This window comes from Stenella coeruleoalba (genome assembly GCF_951394435.1).
Source record: "Stenella coeruleoalba genome assembly, chromosome: 6".
Lineage (NCBI taxonomy): Eukaryota > Metazoa > Chordata > Mammalia > Artiodactyla > Delphinidae > Stenella > Stenella coeruleoalba.
This window is the reverse complement of record NC_137151.1, coordinates 94,127,940-94,149,806: the sequence shown is the minus strand read 5'-3', so window position 1 is coordinate 94,149,806 and position 21,867 is coordinate 94,127,940. Positions and strand designations below refer to the sequence as shown.

At 37.3% G+C, this 21,867-nt stretch overlaps 2 protein-coding genes across 9 annotated transcripts in view; one reads left to right on the top strand and one right to left on the bottom strand.

Moving 5' to 3' along the window:
- Positions 1 to 458: 458 nt before the first annotated feature.
- Positions 459 to 21,653, bottom strand: STRADB (STE20 related adaptor beta). 8 transcript variants are annotated; one of them, XM_079923875.1, is made up of 13 exons: positions 21,159 to 21,356; positions 19,563 to 19,694; positions 18,014 to 18,110; positions 14,951 to 15,031; positions 9,968 to 10,067; positions 6,756 to 6,877; positions 5,557 to 5,665; positions 4,553 to 4,676; positions 3,357 to 3,528; positions 2,955 to 3,059; positions 2,551 to 2,795; positions 1,808 to 1,850; positions 459 to 1,299 (listed from the first exon to the last, which is right to left on the bottom strand). In XM_079923875.1, the coding sequence occupies exons 3-13, from the start codon at positions 18,023 to 18,025 to the stop codon at positions 1,156 to 1,158; spliced, it is 1,257 nt and encodes a 418-aa protein (XP_079780001.1). In that variant the 5' UTR covers positions 18,026 to 18,110; positions 19,563 to 19,694; positions 21,159 to 21,356; the 3' UTR covers positions 459 to 1,155. The 8 variants fall into 8 exon arrangements, with proteins under 8 accessions (XP_079780001.1, XP_079780002.1, XP_079780004.1 ...); XM_079923876.1 differs by lacking the exon at positions 19,563 to 19,694 and adding an exon at positions 18,970 to 19,051; XM_079923878.1 differs by lacking the exons at positions 19,563 to 19,694; positions 21,159 to 21,356 and adding an exon at positions 21,577 to 21,653.
- Positions 21,628 to 21,867, top strand: part of TRAK2 (trafficking kinesin protein 2) — a 70,328-nt gene continuing 70,088 nt past the window's right edge. The window contains exon 1 of the mRNA XM_079923872.1: positions 21,628 to 21,762. The gene's annotated coding sequence lies outside the window, so the exon portion shown is untranslated. The remainder of the gene's footprint in view (positions 21,763 to 21,867) is intronic.

Below are 21,867 nucleotides of genomic sequence, written 5' to 3'. Positions count from 1 at the left end.
ATATCCTTGAGGGGGGCTGGCCAATAAACATGAAAAGATTTGTGTTTCAGACTATTAGTCTATATATTACTGTCTCATTGGTTTTCATTTTTAAGTCTTAATCATTTCAAAATAATTTTTAGTGTAATGTGCAAATAAAGAAAATCTACTAATTGAGGTAAATCCCAACTTATCACAGTCCAAACTACATATTCTTTTTGAGACAGCATATCTCTTTTGCTAATAAGGTAAAACTATTAAGTTCTCTATGTCCTTGTAAGTTGGATCTCCTACAGGAGCAAGAATAATCATATAAAGGGCTGGAAAATCTGCCTCCATTGAATCAAACACCAGGCTGTCCCCAATTCAACAGGTTATATAAATAAATCTGTTTGAGAAAGAGCTTTCCTTGGCAAAACAAATTAGAATGTATGTTTTAGCTCTGTCAAACCACACAAATAAAATTATTAAGTATAAACTCAATTGAATAAATCTTTATTGAGCTCCCACGGGGCGCATAAATTTAGGATCTATAATTTACATAAGTAGAAAAGTGTTACTTTAGCCCCTTAACAACTAAAAAAAGCAAATTACAACTTCTCTATATATTTCAAGTGAATCATTTAATGTGAGTGAGGCTCAGTTTGATATTACCATAAGTATTATTAACACATGAAAACGGGAAAGTATAAACATTTTCCCTTCTATCAAAAACAGGTTTGATGCCAGGATAAACTAGCCTGTTGGTTTAACAATAGCTGATTAAAAAGGCTAGAGAATCTGGAAGTAAAAAATGTACTTGGAAGCAATGTCCTCTGAGGGCTCATTCCCCTGAGGGCAGCAAAATGCTGAAAAATTTAACTGGCTCAAAAATTATACTGAGAAATCAAAAAGAATAGTTACTCACAGCTTGGGAAAAAATTTTGAGAACAGATGACACTAAATGTAGTTAGATTAATAATTCCAAAGTTTCCCTGGAGTTATAACAGCACTCTGAGCTAACCAAAGGGGCTATAACCTCATGCTCCTTTGAACAGAGTGGTTTTAAATGATAGATTCTCCAGTGCACCAACTGTATTTTCAAGTATAATTCTAGTATTTGTACCTAGCAATATAGAAGAAAAAGCAGCAGGGAGAAAGTGTCAAGTACATAGGACATAAAAGGGTTTGGCAGCCCTAGAATTCCCAGTTTGAATCTTTTTCATCAGGAAAATCCCATTCCGGCTCAGTCCAAGGTGACACTGGAGGTGGTGCTGTTGATGGCCTGTGACAAGCAGGAGGCAACAGTGAAAGTATTGAACTCTGGCTTTCTTCCTTCATCTGTTAAAGAAACTCAAAATAAGGCTGTTGGTACATAAATTCAATACATTAGTTTTTTTTAGTAAATAATAACTTTTAAAGAAATCATGTTAAATGTGTTTAAATTGTTTTTAGGTATTTTCACTTAAACATGCCTTTGATTCTGGTTATCCGAAAACAAGAAGTAACAGCCAAATAAACTGACTTTTATCAGAATTATTTTGCCCTTACATCATTTCTAGCCAATGTAGAAAAATAAAATGTCTCTAAGTTAATCAAAATATAAGCTGAGGATAAAGTAACACATGATGATATTCCATTTGTCTTTACTCATTTTGTTTTGCAGAATGGAAATATTTTAGAAAGTCTATAATTAAACTACCAAAAACGTTTTCTTCTTTTTAACTTTACCTTGTAAGAAAATTATTTAAGAATCTTAGTAACCAAACTGTCCCATTAAGCCAACAAAATGATGTGATTTTTTAATAGTATTAAAAAACATCTAGACAACAAAGATAGATCAGCTCACCTGTTTGAAGAAAACATGGGATAATAAACTGCTTGCTGATGGCCTGAAATTTTTTTGAAAAAATTATTTTAAAAAAGACCTCATATTAGAATGTAGATTTTTTTGATGTAAACTATGTTAGAACTTAGGTTTAGAGCTATAAAACTCAATACACAAAAATTAAAAGGAAAAAATATATGTAAGGAAGCCCAATTCTTAGCTTCAACCTTAACTAATGGGCAGAATTAATTCTAGAGATAACCTTCAATTAGTCTGTGACTTAACATTTATTAGGCACTTACTAATTATAAGGAACTATACTAGGCATTAAGGGGCTTAAAAAAGATTAAAAAGACACACACCTTATTTCCAAAATGCTAACGCATTAGTTATCTGTGATAATAATTATTGTAATAACAGCAACTAACACTCTTGTACTGCTTGGAAGTTTCTAAAATGTCTTAACATAAGTGCAGTAATTAACGTCCAGAAAGATTAACTGATTTTTACAAGGTGACTTGGTTAGGAAATGATACAGCTGAGACTGAAGCCCAAGCCTTCTGACTTCCAATCTAGTATTCTTCCCATTTGCTCATTGTCTCCACTTGCTTTTAGCACTGGTATTTTCTGGATTAGGCTACTGTATAGTTTTTTGATGAAAAGACTGATAAAAGATTTGAATTTGGCAAGAAGGAAATCTCACAAAACTTCTATAAAATACAAGACACAGATGTTTTATGCTATTTAGAAGTGACCAATATTACCTTTTCTCAGGATCTTGCTGCAAACAGAGCTGTACCAGGCTAAGGAAGGCAGGAGAGAATGTTTTTGAGGGCGGTGTTTGCAATCTGTCACTATTTACTGTGCGAGTTCCACTGGAGACATGTACACTTTCTCCAATCCCAGAGTCTACACCTGATCGGGAAATTTTCATTCTGGATTCTGACTGAGGGAAAATACTGATATCCAATGGGCTATAAGGAGGACCTTTCAGTTTCTGTAACAACATCTAAAAGAAAGAAAAATTTCCTTCAGTCATTTTCAGGCAAAATATTAAAGCATTAACAACAACAATAAAGGTCCTAAGAGTCTACAGCAAAGATGTTTAAAAGAAATTATATAGAATGTAAGGGAAGGAAAGTAGTTCAGGGATTTTAGCAGCATTTACCTGAGTCCTGTGCATGTCCTGGAAAGGTACCTGCCCACTGGCCAATTCACATGCTGTAATCCCAACGCTGTAAATATCTGACTTTACATTATATCCATGTAAATCCTGTAGAACAATTAATTTGAAGTCCTTTAGTATAAATAACCTTTAAAAAGTTACATACGTATGCTTTTTTGATAAAGGGTGGTGAATAATAATGGAAAAAACTCATGAGAAATCAAGATATACCTAATATTTGGTATACATTTAAAAATTCCTAACAATAATTTTGACAAGAAAGAATTTAAAAAGTCTTGCAGTAGGCCTTTCATCAATCCAAATATAAGGGCACAACTGTCCTTTAGTCAAACTCAGAAGACACTTAAGACGCATAGACAACCCAATGCAATGGCCACACCTGACCTGTCTCAGTAGTTCTGGACTCAGCCACGGCTGCACTGATGTGCTGAACTGTGGGAAATCATACACAGCCCTATGCTTCTGTCCGTGCTTAACCAAACTATGCAGATGGGACAGGCCAGAGAGGGTCACTAGGCCATCACCAGAAATGAGGATATGGCTGGCTTTAATACTCCTAGAACAAAAAGAAACAATCCTAAATACTAAGAAACTGGCCAATGAAGAAAGGATAAAAATCTGGTCAGAATAAATCCATGTATTCCCTTGGAAATTAAATACTCCTTAGAAGTTATAATTTAAAGTTAAATGCAATATTATCCAATAAAAGATAGCCTCTCATGGTATTAACAAAATTTATAAAGATATGTCTGATGTAAAATTTTCCTTCATCAAATCAATTATAAAAGAGCCTTGTTTTTCATCCTAAACACAGAAACTGGAAACTAATAGAGCAGGATGGCCAATAGTCTGGTAAAGTATAATAAAACCTTGATTAATTAGAATACTGTCTGCTAGAAATCCTCAGTTAACCAGAATGCTGCTAAGAAACAACAAACAGTAAGAAAAAAGCTTTGAGGTGAAACAAACAATAAGAAAACAAGCTTATTTAAAAGCAACTTAATTAAAAAGGAAAACAAAGTCCCAATATATCTTAGAACAGCATTGTTTTTAACATTCAGCCAATTACTTCTGCATGTACAGTTTGGCAACAAGAGAACTGATATTTAGTATGATAATCTCAAAGTGCTACAGAACACTTAAGAAATCAAAGGTTTAGTTACAATCTGTATATGATATAAACATGACATAAAACTGAAAAGCAGATAAAGCAGCTCTTTATTTGCTTAAGGAAAAAACAAAACACAAGAGTTAACTAGGATCCCACTCCCCACAGCTTATACCCCAAACAGATAGGTTCTTGTAACCCTCATTATTGGGACTTGAGCTGTGCGAAGACAGGCACTCCATCCCAGCACGGAGCACAGCACTTGGCACAGAGGAGGTGGTCTGAACATTTCTGGTGAATGAACTATAAAATGTAAGCATCTACTATACCTACTGGTCCCTCCCTCCCTCAATTTTCATTTGCAAGTTTCCTATCCTCCATTCTAACACTCAACTGCTCCTTCCTAAAAGCTCCCTAAAAGACTGCTTCCTCTCAAATTCTTTCACCTTGTAAAATACAAATAAGTAAATACCTGTGAATACAGCCATTTTGATGCAGATAGTTCAACCCTCTCACTGCTCCAAAGAGAATGTTTCTTATTAAAGTTTCACTCATTCCTTCAGGAAAGTAAGTCCTCAAGAGTTGACTTGCTGAACCTGAAAGAAACCCCTGAAATCTTTAGATGAACACTGAAAGTGCTTTTGCTTCTAGCTATGTTTTAAATGTTCTTATCAACCATAAACACACACACACGTACACACACATGCTCGCATGCACACGTGTTACATTTTAGAGTCTAACCACTTTCTTATGCCAAGGTAATTTTCCTTCACCAATCTTTAAAAAGACTTTTCTAATGACATGCTAGAGATTAGGAAAGTGAATTAACAATATTCAATATTACTAAAAAAGTACATACTGTGTGAGAACATATATATTTTAAATCCACAGGCAATTCACAAAAGCTATCCTAAAAATCAAAGCTCTAGAATCCATTCATTTATTTATTCAACACACCTACTGAACACTACTTGTGCTAGGTATCTTATGAGCACCTGGGGATACCAAAATGAAAAATACATACATGATCCTGCCCTCGAGAAGCTCAAATCCAGTGAAGGAGACAGGTACACACACACATGTTTACAATAGAGTGAAATAAGTTTACAATGCAGAGAAACAAGGATAGGGATGGTATGCACAAGCAGAAAAACTACTTTTGCTTGAAGACTAACAGCAGCTCTCCACTGAGAGAGAGGAAGGAAACTGAAGGGAAAAAGACAGCTCGTTCAAAGGATTGACTTCTTGGAGAAGCAATCAGTGGTGGTTTCAATGATCATGAGACCCATTCTACTTTTTTTTCTGAAAACTAAAATTCAACATGAACCAGATATAAAAATATATCATGAAATCTAGAATTGGCCATCAGATTTATAAATTAAAAGTAGTGAATCATAAATCAAAGATCACACTCATCCTTAATTATAGCATCCAGGCTAAACCATGAATTATTTTACCTAAAATGAGTTTTCTTACCATAGGCCATAAAAGGAGAAATAACGCAAAGCCAGCTGCCAACAGTGAAAACAGTCCAGTAAGTTGTAATATTGGGATGCCGGAAAAAGTGGGATAGAATCACTGCTTTCTAGTATAGAAACACAGAGACAAGACATTTAAAAACAACCTTTTTAGCTGATTCACGTTGTTACAAAGCAGAAACTAACACACCAGTGTAAAGAAATTATACTCCAATAAAGATGTTAAAAAAAAAGAAGGGAAAAGTAAATAACAATAAAGTGGATTTAAATAATAAAACAAACCCCCAAAACCCAACCTTTTTCCTCATTATGAAGATAACAGCAGTAGTGGCAGCTTATTAGTACCAATAATGGAGCTTATTAGTACTAAGCACTGTTCTTAGTGCTATCATGTCTTTAAATCTCACAACCACTACACAAAGTATGTGACATTACAATTCCCATTTTACAGAAGAGGATACTTAGAAACAAGTTAGAAAACTTGTCCAAAAGCACATAATTAACGAAAGTAGGATGTGAACTTATTAGACAGTCTGACTCCAGAGGTCACAGTCAATAACTATACTGTGTTCTTATGATAGAAACATTTAAAAAATACATTAAAATATGAGTATAAAAGTCACTTCTAACATTAAATCATAGAACCACTGTTAACATTTCAGTATAATTTCTTCCAGTCTTCTTCTGTGCAATATACATGTGCACATATAAATAGTTAAAAAATTGGGATAATATCAAAACAAAATCCTTTCCCTCATTATATCAAAAATGATTAGTGACAACTGAAATGGTATTATAATATTCCTGAAATGCAATCTGTTAAAATTTATCAATTCAGAAGCTAGTTTTACTTAGCTGGAAGAAAAGGAAACTGTTTGCTTTTGTTTTTTCTATTTTCCTATACGATTATTTGTGACTGGACTGACGAGGGGTATTTAAATAAATTCCAGACCAGTGTTCCAAATATGATATTCATTTGAAGGAACTTATAGTAGTTACCAAAGTTTGAATATATTTGCTCTTTCATGGATCTGGCTTCCAAGTATTCTTTCCATTTCTGTAATTGCATGTTTATTAGAAGAAAGAAATCTACCTTTCTCTAACAGAACTACTAATTTGTGAAAAAAAAAATTATAGGTGTAATCTCCTCAAATAGACATTAAATTAAATGTATTTTTTTTTTTTTTGTATTGTTACCTGTAAAGCTTTCAGGCGTTCTTCAGTGCAGTTTTCCAGATTTGTAATTTTTACTGTGACCAGTGTTCCTGTAGGAGTATGCCGTGCGAGATGGACGGAAGTCAAGTTGTCAAATCCTCTTCCTACAATCAGACGTAAAACTTGTGTTAATGACGAAAGGAAAAAACTGATAATCTGGACTTCATCAAAATTAAAAATTTTTGCTCTTCAAGAAAACACTGTTAAGAAAATGAGAAGGCAAGCCACTGATTGAAAGTATCAACAATATTTATATCTGATAAGACTTACACACAGAGTACTATATAAAGAACTCTTATAGCTCTATAATAAATGACAAACATCCCAACTAAAAATTAGGCAGAAGATTAAATAGGTAAGCCACAAAAGAAGACACAGAAGTGGCCAACAAGCACATGAAAAGATGCTCAAAATAGAGGAGTAGGAATTAAACACAATATACCATTACACACCTATTGTAATGGTTAGTATTGTGACTTGATAAACAAATTGTTACATTCAAACAATGGAATGTTACTCAGCAATCCCCTACTCCCAGTCCCTGGCAACCACTGATGTGATTTTTGTTTGTCATGTAAGTAGTATCATAGCAGTTTTTTGTGTCTGGCTTCTTTCACTTAGTATAATGCTTTTGAGATTCTTCCGTGTTTCAGTAGTTAATTTCTCTCTATTGCAGAGTAATAATCCATTATATGTATATACCACAATTTATTTTTATCTATTCATAAATTGATAAACTTCGGTTGTTTTCAGTTTTTTGTGACTACAAATAAAGCTGCCAAAACCATTCTTTAAGTAGACATATGTTTTCATTTCTCTTTGGCAAATACCTGCAAGTGGGATGGCTAGGTCGTGTACGTTTAACTTTATAAGAAGCGGTCAAACTGTTTTTGAAAGTGGCTGAACCTCTTTGCATTCCCACAAGCCACGTATAAGTAAGTACTGCAGTGACTTGATATACTCACCAGCATTTGGTGTTGTCAGTTTTTAAACTAAAAACACCTAGAATGGTAATCTATTAATAGACACCTAATAAATGTTAGTTTCCTCCCTCTCTCCACAGTCACCAAATTCTGTCACTTTTATTGTTGAAATGCAGTTAATCTGAAATTCATCCCTTCCTCCCCAGCGACAAGCATCACTTGCCTTAGCTCAAGTCCTGTCCTTGTTCTCTGGATAGATGCAGTGACTTCCTCACTATGCCCTGCATTCTCGATCAGGACATGCACCAAAACTACTGATGGAACTACTTCAAAAGCCTGTGCCTAGTTCCCATTCACCAGAAATTTTGATTCAGGAGGTCTGTGATGGGATATAGGCACTGCAATTTTTAAGAAGACTCAGGTGATGAGGATGATACTCTGGCTGTAAATCCCTGATATACTATATCTTCCAAATTGCTGCCTGGAACTGCTGCCAGTTGTCCTTCTAAATTCAACATTTTATCAAAAGAAAGGTACTACAGTGCAGCAGCTGAGAGCTTAGACCTTACAGTCACAAGAGTTTGCTTTCAAATCACTAACTGTATGACTATTACTTAAATTCTCAGAGCCTCAGTATCCTCATCTGCAAAATGGGAGGGCTAAAGGGGTGAAATGAAAAAATACATATAATATGTTCAGCCTGATGCCGATTAGATGCTATTATTATCATCATCACTATTCCACAATGTCTCTCTAGTAGAGACGATAAATTCCAAACCTTTCCTTAAATCCACTGAGTAATGAAGTTGGTACGTTGCGGGGCTGACAGAGAGAGTCTGAACTTCTATATATATGTCCCCCATATGAGTTCTTTCACAATGGTTCCAAGCCTCCTTTTTCAGATTTACCTACTCCTACTGCCTACTCGCCCTATGTTCCTGAGTCTAGGCACAGAGCAGCTATGTGATAGTCCTTCCTCAATCACCTATTCGAGTAAATTATTTTTTTACCTTTTTTGGATTGACACCATCTGAAAAGTCCTTTCTAATTTGGGGGCATTTTCCACCAGTGCTATTTTAGAAAAGGTCAAATCCTTATTTCTCTTTTGGTCACCTTGACCTGGGCATGGGAGGGTCAATGACATAAGCTTGGTCAATGGAGGATGAAGTGAGTGACAAAAGCAGCAGAGGCAGTCAGAACCCACACTTAAAACTTAAAACCTTACCTAAAATCCCATTTTTAGTAGAAACTTTTTTCAGTTAAGTTGGAACTCACCAGTGGGGCCCAACATCATCTAGTGGGGTTAAAGTACCCTACTAGTGTACATTAACTAGGCTGCTCTTATGCTGTGACCCAGGCTACAGTTCTAGTCACATAGTTTGTCTTGGTTTCTTCCAAGCCCATTTCTCTAGCCAATGATTCTGTGAGTTAGCAAAATTGTTCAAAAAATTCTTTTAGTTTAAGTAGTCAGGACTGTTTGTTGTTTGAATAAAAACCCTGACTAGAATATTTAGTAAACTTTTCCTCATGCTTCAGGATCCAGCCCTTTTGCTATCTTCCCTGACTCCTAGAAGAGTCGAGATGCACAGGTGAACGCTCCATCTTCTCTGTTCCCATAACACTTGGGAACACTTTACTATAGTACCTTCCAGTGCATAAGACAAAGCTATCTTTCATGTTCGTCTTCCCAGAGAGGATGTGAACTCCTCAAGTGTTTTACATGGCTTTATATTCCTAGCACCTAAGATAGTATCTCTTTGTATTATTTAAGAGATGTTTCTGAATACTCAGAGCAACTTTTCACAGGTATAAGGCTAAAAACAATAACTCAGCCAGTTCCAAACTTAACTGAAAAAAGTTTCTACTACGAATGGGATTTTAGGCAAGGTTTTAAGTTAAAAGAAAGTAATTTGGTTAAAGGACTGTAACTGAAAAGATTTACATGATTTGGTTTAAATCAGACAAATGATCAGAAGTTCCCCAAAATAAAGATACAAATAACAAATGCTTAGATTATTTAGTGTCTTCCTCCTCTACAAGTACTTCAGTGCAAAAGTAAAAATTCTAGAAGGTAATCTTGAAAAAAATCTGGGCTACTGTTTTAGGACAGATAAGATTAACAGATCCGTTTGACTGACACAATTAACATTTAGTTTTATGCTGTGGTAATGCTGTGGGTAACAAGAGAGACCTGCTTACAAAGTAATCTTTTTGTCATCAATTTCATTTCTAACAATGATGAGTCAATTATGTGCAATCCAGAATGATTACCTATTTCCACTTGGAGTTCATAGTGAGAAACGTTGGTGGAACAGATAACTTCACTGGCTCTAGTGGATGGAGGCAACAAGGAAAAGGTTGGCTCATCAACCTGCATTGTTTTAAAAATATGAAAACAAAATAGGTATAAACTTTTTGGCGCCCCAATTTGGTCCCCTACTCCAATGTAAAATACTGATATTGTCTTTTCAAACACACAAGTGCTCATTAAGAAGGCACTGAAAAGGTGGCTTAAGAGACTGTTTTAAGATCCAAAAAGTATTTACAACAGCTAATAAGGGATGCTAGTTATAAAGCTATCAGCCTGTGAAGGGGGAGAGGGCTAGAAAAACAGATTTACAGGTAGTGAAGAATACTTTTCAGCACAATTTCCAGGAAGCATTCTTAGGAGTTGCTAAGAATGGCTGTTGACTCTTCAGGGTATCTAATAAATATATCAAGGGAAGAAATGAAAGGACCTATGAGGAATATTCTATTCTGGTGCTTTTACTTCAAGTGGTTGTCAGTTACAATCATTACACATACATGTATCTGCTCAGCTAATGGAGGTGTTAACAGTCAAGGAACAATTTCCATACTAAAACCTATTCAAAGAAGCTGAAGAAGTTTTTCAAAGATGAAATGAATCAGAAGGGAGGTCAGAAAGAAAAATAAGCCTCAAGAGATGGGAGAACAGGATAGGGTACAGAAGTCCTGAGTTAATGACCATGTACCACTATGGCCTTTCACGGGATACTATGGAGTCAGAGTGCTAGGTCTGCACCAGATCCCAGTGGCACTGAAATAACATGCACACAGGAGAAAGAAGAGGCCAACACCACTGGCATCATATGATAGCCATGAGGATCTCTAAAAGGACACCAGTACTCAGCAGCCTTTACAGGCACCAGCAGGTGGCAAGAATCTCGTTACTACCTCCAAGGTAAAGAGAAGGAAGAAGGGAGTTAGGAATGACATTACTATTTACTAGGAATTCTGCTAACTATTTTTTACATTTGATTCTACATGTTCCCCAAGCTTTTAAGAGAGCAGAAAAATATAATTGTAAGCTCATGGTAAAAGGTGAATAATCTGCTAGAGGGATGAAAGGCTATAAAAAGAAATTCTACCATACGATTGGAAATAATCCCAATGAAGAAAGAAATCTAAATAAATCAATGCAATTTCTTTAGAACAAGTAGTCTTAAACTCAGATTTAAAGAACACATATAAGAGAGAGAAAGAAGAGCATATAGCAGTTTAAAAAATGTTTAAAGTGATAAGCTATAAGTCTGCCAGGAAGGCTAGAGCACAGAATGAACTGAGGCTTACAGTTCACTGCTTGAAAAAAATGGCATCAGGTTACCAGATGATGGATTGAAATAAGGCTAATCAACCTCTACTTTGCTTCCCTCAACTCCATCAGGGAAATAGTCTTCTTTAAACTAGAAGCACTTAGATTGTAATTAAGTAGCTGAAGCTCAAAACAGGTTGTTTTAAATAGGTTCAAACCTCCAAACCAAAGACAATTACATCTAGGATATTAAGTCTGCAAATATAGTAAAACTCAGATGAGAAACCCGAATGGAAATAGTCAAACATTGACTCAATTTTCAAAAAAGAGAAAAAAGGATAAAGGGGCAAGCTTGATGTTGTTGCCCAGTAAGGTCTGGTATCAAATCACTACACAAACAAGTTATGGACATTTAAGAAAACAACATGGTAATCACAAGAAGACAATATAGGTTTACTAAGAGTAAATCATCTTAAAACTAACCTCACTTCTCTTTTTGATTTCATGACTAGTTAGAGAATTAGAAAGCAAAAATCATGGCAGGGTCCTTGTCCTTGTCAAACTTTTTAATAACTTTTTGAACTAAAAATTCAAAAGACCTCGTTAATGAATAATCTGGGAAAAAAGTCATGAAAACAATACCATTTACAATAGCACCAAAAAGAATAAAATACTTAGAAATTAACTTAACCAAGGCAATGAAAGACTTGTACAATGGAAACTACAAAACACTGCTGAGAGAAATTAAAGAAGACATAACTGAATGGAAACATACCTCATGTTCAAAGATTGGAAGACTTAATATTATTAAAATCTCAAGGGATCCTGAATAGCAAAAACAATGTTGAAAAAGGAACAAAATTGGAAGACTCACTCTTCCTGCTTTCAAAACTTACTACAAAGCTACAGTAACTAAAACAGTGTGGTGTTGACACAAAGACAGACATATAGAGCAAGAGAACAGAATAAAGAGCCCAGAAACAAACCCTCACATATATGGTCAAATGACTTTTGACAAGTGTGCCAAGACCATTCAATGGAGCTAGGACAGTATTTTCAACAAATGGTGCTGAGAAAACTGGATATCCAGATGCGAAAGAATGAAGTTGGACCCTTACCTATACAAAAATTAACTCAAAATGGATCAAGAAAATATTTGTAGGTCATACTTCTGATAATGTTAATACCCAGAATATAGAGAGAACTAAAATTCAACAACAAAAAAAAACAACCCAATTAAAAAATGGGCAAAGGACTTTGAATAGACATTCTCCACAGAATACATGTATGTGGTCAATAAACACAGGAAAAAAGTGCTCAACATCACTAATCATTAGGGAAATGCAAATCAAAACTACAACGATATACCACCTCACACCCTTTATGATGGCTGTTATCAAAAAAGCAGAAAATGAGTATCGGAGAGGATGTAGAGAAACTGGAACTCTTGTGCTCTGCTGGTGGGAATGTAAAATGGTACAGCCACTGTTGAAAACAGTATGGTCGTTCCTCAAAAAATTTAAATAGAATTACCATAGGATCCAGCAATTCCACTTCTGGGTATATACCTAAAAGAATTGAAATCAGGGTCTCAAAGAGATATTTGTACTCCCATGTTCATAGCAGCACTATTCACAATAGCTACAATGTGGATGCAACCCAAGTGTCCACCAACAGATGAATGAATAAGCAAAATGTAGTATATACATATAATGGAATATTATTCAACCTTAAAAAGTAAGGAAATTCTGCAGTATGCTGCAACACTAGTGAACCTTGAGGACATTATGCTAAGTGAAAAATCTCAGTCACAAAATAACAAATACAGTATGATTCCACTTATACTGGTACTGAGAGTAGTCAAAGATCAGAGACAGAAACTAGAATTGTGGTTTCCAAGAGGCAGGGGAATTATAAGGGAAGGAGGAGCTACTGTTTAATAGGTACAGAGTTTCAGTTTTACAAGATGAAAAGAGTTACAGAGATGAATGGTGGTGATGGTTGTACAATATTATGAATGTATTTGATGCCACTGAACTGTACACTTTAAAATGGTTAAGATGGTAAATTTTATGTTATATGTACCTAGCACAATAACCCCTCCTGCAAAAAAAGCAGCACTTGTGGAAATTTCCTGAGTTCTAGGCCTCTCTCTTGGTAACAGCAAGGAGTCAACAACAGACACTTTACTTTCTAAACACTACCTGTCTGAAGGGTAATACTTGAATGAAAACTAGGATTGGATACTATATCCTATTGTACAACAAGGTACGTAACTAGAAGACTTTACAGTATTAGCGAGTAAAAAGCGAAATGACAAAAATGATGACAATTGAAGATAAGGTCAGAATAAATTTAAAAATAGGATTAACTGGGATAACTCTATTTTGTAGGACTAAGGTATCTGCAAGGCAGGTTCTATTTTATAGAAAGAATTATAATATAAAATGAAAATTAAGAGATTTAGAGGGGAAGATCCCAGAGAAATATTTATTTCTCAGCATGTTTCTTTAAATATTATTTAATACATCAGGCATTGCCCAGGGATGATAAAGATAAAAAAGACAGGATGCCTATTTTATGGGGATCATGTGGAGAGACATATACATCAATCATTGTGAGATAATATAGTAAATGCCATTTTATGAGGATGTCTAAGATCTGTAGGACCATAATAGAATTAAAGGTACAAGAGCAAAGGCTTCAGAGATGTGATACTTGAGCCAACTCTTTAAGCACGAGGAAGAATTTTAGAGGGGTATTTTAAGCAGAAATAAAAGTGTGTGCTAAGATTCAGTAGCAATAAATGAAACTCAAACATTAGACATATCCATACCATTAAGAGTCCTTATAAAACACTAACAAGTTTAGGCTTTATCCCATACGCTTTAGGAAACCAATGGCAATTTTAAAGCTGGAAAGTGGCACAAACAGGCCTGTATTGGTAACAGTGTTGAATACTGATCTGAGTGGGAGAGGAGGTTATATGTGTGTCTAGGAAACTAGAGGCAATGTGTTTACCTGCAACAGTCCAGGTGAGAGACGATGAGATTTGAGTAGCAGCAGTCATCAGGTGAAGGAGGGGATGGACTCAAGGGCATTTCAGAGACAGATCTGTAAGACTTGGTGTGTAACTAGATGTGAGGGCAGAGGAAGAGGCAGTGTGAGGATAACTCCAAAGTTTCTAGTTAGGGTGATTTAGTAGATGGATTTTCATTTGCCAAAGCAGGAAATTCAATAGGTCAGTGAAGTTTTGAGAGATTAAGGTTTTACTCAAACTGCACAGAGATGGCTTTGAAAACTCTAACCAGAGGAATTCTACAGACTCATCTGGTGCCCAGGAAAGAGTCCAAAGTTGCAGGTAAAAACTTAAGAATCACCAGTCCTACCTGATGACAGGGTCCCCTCACAACCTAAAGGAAAACCTCAGGTAGCTCCAGACAATCTGAAATCTGAGCAACTGAAACCACAGGAGCCAGTGAGACTGCTTAGGGAGAGTCTGTTGAGGCAGAAGAGCAGAGGCCGATTACAGACTTCTGGAGAATAGCTTATGTAGAGGAAGAAGAAACAGTAAAAGAAGAAAAGTGAAAGAAGAAAGAAGTAAAGAAAAAGAGATATAGGAGAACCAGAAATTATATTCTGTAAAATGGTGTCACAGAAGGCAAAAGAGGAGTATTAATTGTACTTAACCATTTTCTTACCAAGTTTTGATGGGTACTGGTTTCAGACTGTTTTTCAGGTCTGAGTGATTCAACTTGTGTTCGTGAAGTGCAGAAACAATCCTGTAAATTCAGAAATACACTAAATAAGTGAAAAATAAGTCACAAGATAAGGGTGGCACGTGGATACAAAAAAGTCTGTTGACTGGGGTGAGGAGCAGAGAGAAAGGGCAACGTGCAGGAACCTGAACTGGAGCCAGGATTCATACTGTGGAGGTAGACAGTATGGGAGAGAATGGAGAAGCAGCTGGGTATGCAGAAGACAAATTTCATATCTGCTATAATTTTACTTGGCGCTATCTCTGATTCTTGCCCTCTACCCTGGAGTTAACGACAGCAATTCATTTTTACTGCTGGTGTTAATTTTTAACCCTTTTGTAATCTTTGCAGTGTTTTTCTGAATATTTAGCTAGAGATATATTCTGCTATGCTCACCATATTAATTTTATCTTGATCCTCAGATTTTCTTTTTCCCTTAAGTGTGGGAACCATGTTTATCCACATTAAACCACACATTGAATATATCAATACTTGGAACCAATTTTGTTCCGTAAGGTGATAAACATCTCTAACCAACTAAAATCAAATTAAGAGACTTAGTTCCATTATCACAATTTACATTTTCCTGCATTTCAACTCAGTGTTCTGTTATCACGTATTGTCAATAAAGAAATGTAACACCTACACACGTTAGTGGCGTGAAGCTGATGTTATACTTATTTAGGAAGAAAAGGTATGTCAAAAGAAAAGTATAAACAAATTGTATGAAAGAGACTTTTAATTATTTTCAAGCATCTTATGAACATTCATTTTTATATGAACATTAAAGTATAATATCAAATGAGTCTTTAAGACAAGTCCATCCACGTCTATTCTGCAGTCACTTACTTAATCAAACTTCCTTTAGCTTAAAATATGCCAGAATTTCTCATTAATCAAACTAATCATTTTCCCAGTTAGCCTAAATTACTGATTAAGTTGAATTCCTACAGTCTGTACATATCAATCTTACCAAAATAATTTGACATATATCCCCACCGTTTTATGTAAAACTCGCCCCTGAAGAACAGGAGCTAACAGTGTCAAGGTAGCTGTAGAATCACTTCCTTTGCAAAGTTTCTATTGGTTTGTGTAGGGTGAATAAAATTTACAATAAAAAAAATTACAATAAAAGTTTTTGAAGATACTTAATACTGTCGTTCATATAAAAAATAGCCACCAGTTACATCATTTATATATTATATTTGGTATTTACATATATTTTCCAACATTTGCCCTGAATCTTTCACAATAATCATTCATACTATTGTGTGGGAAAGGGTTAGCAGGCCTAAAACTGCTCTCCTTGGAAAGGCCTGTTTGCAAGGTTGACCCTTGGCTGGTATCTAGGAACTCGGATTTTGGGAGGGTTCCCACCATTCCCCGGTAAGAATGGATCATGGTGTGCCTAAACTGTCTATGCAAACAACATGGTTTATGCTGAACACCTGCTTTCTTTCTGGGAGTCTGGAATTTTGTTCCTGCTGCTCCTTTGAAAACACCACTTCTTAGCTGTCAAATAGAGGTAAAATTTGAATGAGGAAGAATCCTTCATAAGCAAAAACATTAACTTTATCTCAGTTACACAAATATCTCACTGAGGAGAAAACATGAATGTTTTGATTCAAAGAATTCTAAATATTTCATTGCAAGAAGAATACAAAGTAAAATTATTAACAAACTGAACAAATATAAATGACCCTATCAAATTCTATTTTTCCAAAAATCCATAATTATGAAATAATAGATTAAGTAAGATGTCCTTTCCCCCAAATTTGGAAGCCCTGGGCAACCATACAGCCCTTTGAATCTCAGTATCTCCATCTATCAAATGCCCTTTTACATCTCATCCAACCTACAAACTGACATAAAATTGTTAATCTTAAGTAATCCTTTAGAGCAGGGGTCAACAAACTATGGTCCACGAGTCAAATCTGACCCGCCACCTGTTTTAGTGCATAAAATTTTACGGAAACACAGACACATTCATTTGCATTTATTTACATATTGCCTATGGCAGCTTTTTCCAAGAGTAACTTAATAGAGATCACATAGCACACAAATACTACCTGGCCCTCTAAAGAAAAAGTTTGCTGATCCCTGCTTTAGAAAATGAGGTAGATATTTCACCTCAATGTATTTTCCAGATATATAAAGCTCCCCTTTTAAGTAGATAAACTTTACTTTAAACATAAAGTAAATGCATTATATATTTTCCAAATAACTAACAATACAGTCTCCTAACTTCATAGTTCTGCCTCTCAGACTTGGCAAGTGATAGAGTGGATTGGCAGATGTGAGTTTGAGCCCTGGCTCTAATTCTTTGCAATCATGGGCCAAACTCCAAATGAGGATTATACCACCTGCCCTGCTTACAATTTTGAAGACTGAGAGAGATATAATACATGAAAGCATTTGTAAATTACAAATCATCATACAAATGCACCCACCACTTTTTAAAAGAAATTCAAATATTCAAATAACGTATTATATTCTACATAAGACACAATGAAAGTCCTAAAACTACTTAATCTAGAGTAGATACCATGGACTTAATATAAACAAAAACCACGTTAGTATCTATACATCATATTAGACAATGATCCTAATGTTTCCTGTCTTGTTAAGTCAAGGGGCTTATTTTTCATACTATTTTGCTTGCCTTTAGTCAGATGGAAATTTGTCAAAGGGATTTTTGAAAGATTTAAAGGATAAGGCATAGCTAACTGGATGGAAGAGTAATGTCTAAGGACAGTAAATGTATGAGAAAAGTGGGTATGGGACAAAGGAATAGAAGGAGTATATCAGAAAAGTATAGGAGCTCTTTTTTAAAGAGACAAAAACTCAATGATAATTTAACTCATTTTTAAAGACCAGAAGTCTTTCAGATCAAAATAACATCTCAGAGCCTAAGAATATTCCATCAGAGTATGCCTATTAGGGCTTTGCACTAACATCTAATTACTCTATTGACACAAAATTAGATCCGCGCTTATAAAAACTTACCAAGAGAGACATTGAATCGCTTTAGTTCACAGAAAGTGAGAAAAATCCATCTACTCCAAAGAAGATTTCTGCTTTATCTTCAAGATACAGAAATATCCTAGTATAAAAACAGAAGCAAAATAACTTATATTTACATACAAATGCCTTAAAGATCTAGTTGCCATAAACCCACCACTATTTGGGCAGCTATTCTTTGACACAAGGACTACAGACATTCCTGAAAGGTGTCCTTAAAGAACATTTCTGTTTACTGAACACTATTTGGGATCTGACATCACAACAGAAAGGTGGAGTGAAGTTGAAAGGAGGTTCTGAATATTTCCAAAGCCTCAATAAACCTGCATCTCTTCTTCCTTATCTTTTCTATACTAATTTTTTACAGAACCCTAAGCAAATGTAAAAACAATACAGAAAGGTAATGTTGGACCCACTTTTAATACAAATGATGCCCAAGAATTTCCAATGGTTCTACTTAGAAGTAAACTTTGAATCTTCCAAAGCTTCCTTATCCGATTAATTACCTATTAAATCATCTAGGGTAACTGACCAGCAAATTTGGGAAAGAGTCAAGATTAGCAACAGAGTAGGAATTAATTACATTTTCTTCTTGCCATGTTTAAAAAAAATTTTTTTTTTCAGTTTTCATGTGACAATAATATTTTCTGTAGGTTGAATATTTTTTATGATTCTTAGTTCTCATTTCCATTCTTCTTGGAATTTATTGACAGATAGGAAAGATATGCAGATTATTACACAAATAATTCCTGTCCACTTTCACTGATGGAGTATTAATCTCAATAGTTTATGAAGGCTCCAACAGATGCAGAGGTTTAAAATAGTAACTTATTCAGATTGAAGGAGCTACAAAAGCACCACCAAAAGTTTCCAAATCTTTCCTAATAGAAAGGGTGGCAATGTTCGAAACTTGCTAGTGCTGGGTATTCCCTTACACCTACCCAGTATCTCTTTCACCTAAATTGTGGTTCATTATTTCATTTTAATGAAGTCCCCAAGTTTGATCAAGGCATCTGCAAACATCTGAACAAAATTAGAAAGAAAAAGCTTTTGTAAACCATAGATATTATACAGCAGCATCCAATTTTATTGCTAAGAAAAGATGTCAATTTATTCAGGATATTCACTACAAACCAAAGGAAGAGAATGGGAAGAAGAAAAAAACCCGGAATGGTTTATTTTTGTCACCTGCCATTCATTACCATCAATTTAAGGCACTGGTGTTTGCTGTGTTACAAAAGAGGTAATGCAAAACCTGCCCTGCTCACTTTCCAGGGTGATTCGGATCAATGAAATACTTTATCTGAAAGTGCTCAGAACTATCAAATACTGTATCAATAAGAGCTTGAGAAGATGCTCTGAAAGGTACCAAATGGTAGGACTCATTTGGAAAGTAAGTTGGCAATGTTTTGATAACTATAAAAATGTTCATCCCTTTGACCCTGTAAAATTCTCACTTCTGGTAATCTATTCTAAGGAAACATCCAAGTAAATGAAGAAACTACAAGCATGTAGAAAGTAATTACCCTGTTACCTGAAACGGTCAAGTATTCATCCCACAAGTGTTTAATGAATGGCTGCTATGGGTCAGGCACTGTGCTGGGCACTGGGGACACTCACTAGTGATCGAGGCAGACAAGGCCCTGACCACTTGGAGCATACATTCCTACAAGCAGAAAGATCAGGGATGTCGTGATTAACTGAATTTCCTGGTTCTCAGGAATTTGTTTCTTGCTCTTTCTGTGTAATATCAGTTAAGTTCTTTCTTAAACAACAACAAAAAACCTTTAAACTCCATTACATTATCTATTTTTCAGAAAAACTCATAAGAAGCAGACACAATCTGTGAGAATTGTCAGTACTAAAGGGGTTGCCCACGTGCATGGCTTAATCCCAGAGAATTTTGCTTTAGATGTGACAGACTATTAAGAGATACTTTTATGAGACATTTTGAGGTCAAGGCAGCAGCTGCCCCCGCTAAGAGACGGGGGTGGGGGTCGCTGGAGGGCGGGGTATAGGTCTGCCGTCATAATTTTCTCCTGCGTGCTCTTTCACTAGGTATGAACATAAACCCTTTTCAAAAATTCATACTTGAGACTTGTATTTCTAAATGTATTTACAAGTACATCAGTGTGGTCCCTCGCAATTATCTCTAAAAAGAGAATTTAAATAAATCTTTCTAAATAATTTAAATTTGTTCTAAAATAGAATGGTTCCTCCGAAAGCTTTAATCTGAAAGGTTAACACTTTCTGCGACAATCGGAAGGCGCATCTAAATTACAGAACTCGGGTTTTGAGTTAATTTAAGCATCCAACAGAGGCCCTTGTTACAGGGAATGCAAAAAAGCCAGATTTAACTCTTTGCGGAGCTTTAAAATTACTGTAATTTTCAAAGTTATCTTGGGAACCCATAAAATCTTAAAAATTATAGCCACGCACAACTCGGTAGAATTTCCAAACTTAGCATCGTGACTCAGGCTTTCAAAAAATAATTACTAAGCGCCTACTGTATGCCAGGCTCTATCCTAGATAGGCGCTGTCACCAATTCCAATCGAGTTCTGAGGAAAAAGGTACGCGACACAACAAACCCACGAGGGAGAAACACAACGTTGAACTTAAATACCGAGGACGAAACGCGGCTTGAGCGTTCAATTACGTAAAAGCTTCCTTCCGAGTCCTGCTTTGGGGGACTTTGCAGCGAACTCGCAGAAGGCGGCACACAGAGCCGGGCCGGAGGGCACCTTGGGTCTGGAGACTCTGCGTGCCTGTGAGTGCGGCCAAAGGTGACAGCGGCGGGGGGTGGGGTGGGGTGGCGCCACGGACAGCTGGGCCCCGCGCACCTGGCACCGCCGACCCCAGCAGGCACCGCCTACCCCGCACGCAGGTGCCTCGGCCGCCACGCGGCCCGGGACGCCGGGCCGAGCCGGAGCCGCGCGGCACGCAGGGGCCGCTCGCCACGCCGAGCCGGACTCCCGCCACGGCTCCGTCGGCCTCCCGGGCTCAGGCTGGAAGCGGGGCGGCGAGTTCTAGCCTCGAGCTTCCGTAGGCGCGCGCTGGCGGAGCCGCGCTCCCTCACTTCGCGACCAGCCCGTAGCCCTTCCCCTCCCCAGCCCGGCCTCCCCTCATTACCCTGGCGACGACTGCGGCCAGCGGCTCTCCTCAGGCGGCCAGCGGTGCGGGGCCCGGGCGCCAGGCCCGCCCAGCGGCAAAGCGAGCGCGCAAGGCCCGCTCGCGGCACAAGCCGCGGAGCCAGGAGGGCGGCGCGACCCGTCTGGCACTGTGGGCCTGGAATTCTGCCCCAACCCCCAGCAGCCCTCCAGCACTGGGCTCGCCCCACCCTGGCCCCAGGGTCGCGGCCCCGCCCCCCGCCCCGCCCCCGCCCCCGCCCCCGCCCCCGTGCTAGAAGTGAGGGGCGTGGTCTTTAGAGATAGGGGCGTGGTCTAGAGGAAACTACAATCCCCAGCAGGTCATGCGCTGGTGCCGTGCAGGCTGCTGGGAGAATGGGTTTCCTCCTCTCTTCCCCAAATGTGTGGGGGCTGTCATTGACCTGGAGTAGCTGCAAAACCGAAGTCGCCGAATGATGATGTTGTGAAATCGCCAGTCCGTTCCTGCCACGCCCGGGCGGTTACTGGCAGCGGCGGCCGCTTCTGCTGCTCCTCTCAGGCTGCTGCTGTTTTAGAGGCTTCTCCCTGAGCAAGCGCGTGCGAAGGACGGAGGACGCCGGACCATTCCTGTGAGTAACCTTCCCGCGCACGACTCGAGCTTGCCCTTGCCATCCTCCCTTGAAGGCAAAGGAACCTCCCCACCCCGCGCTCCTCCCGGTCTTCGGAGGTCACGC

Bases quoted from the DNA above. Each gene is read 5' to 3' on its own strand.
- STRADB (XM_079923878.1), bottom strand. The intron at 10,068-14,950 runs GTAAGAAAATGG...AAAACAATGCAG, and splicing joins CCAGTACCCATCAAAACTTG to GTTGATGAGCCAACCTTTTC. The intron at 2,796-2,954 runs GTAAATGCTGCT...TCTTTCTTTTAG, and splicing joins AGGACATGCACAGGACTCAG to ATGTTGTTACAGAAACTGAA.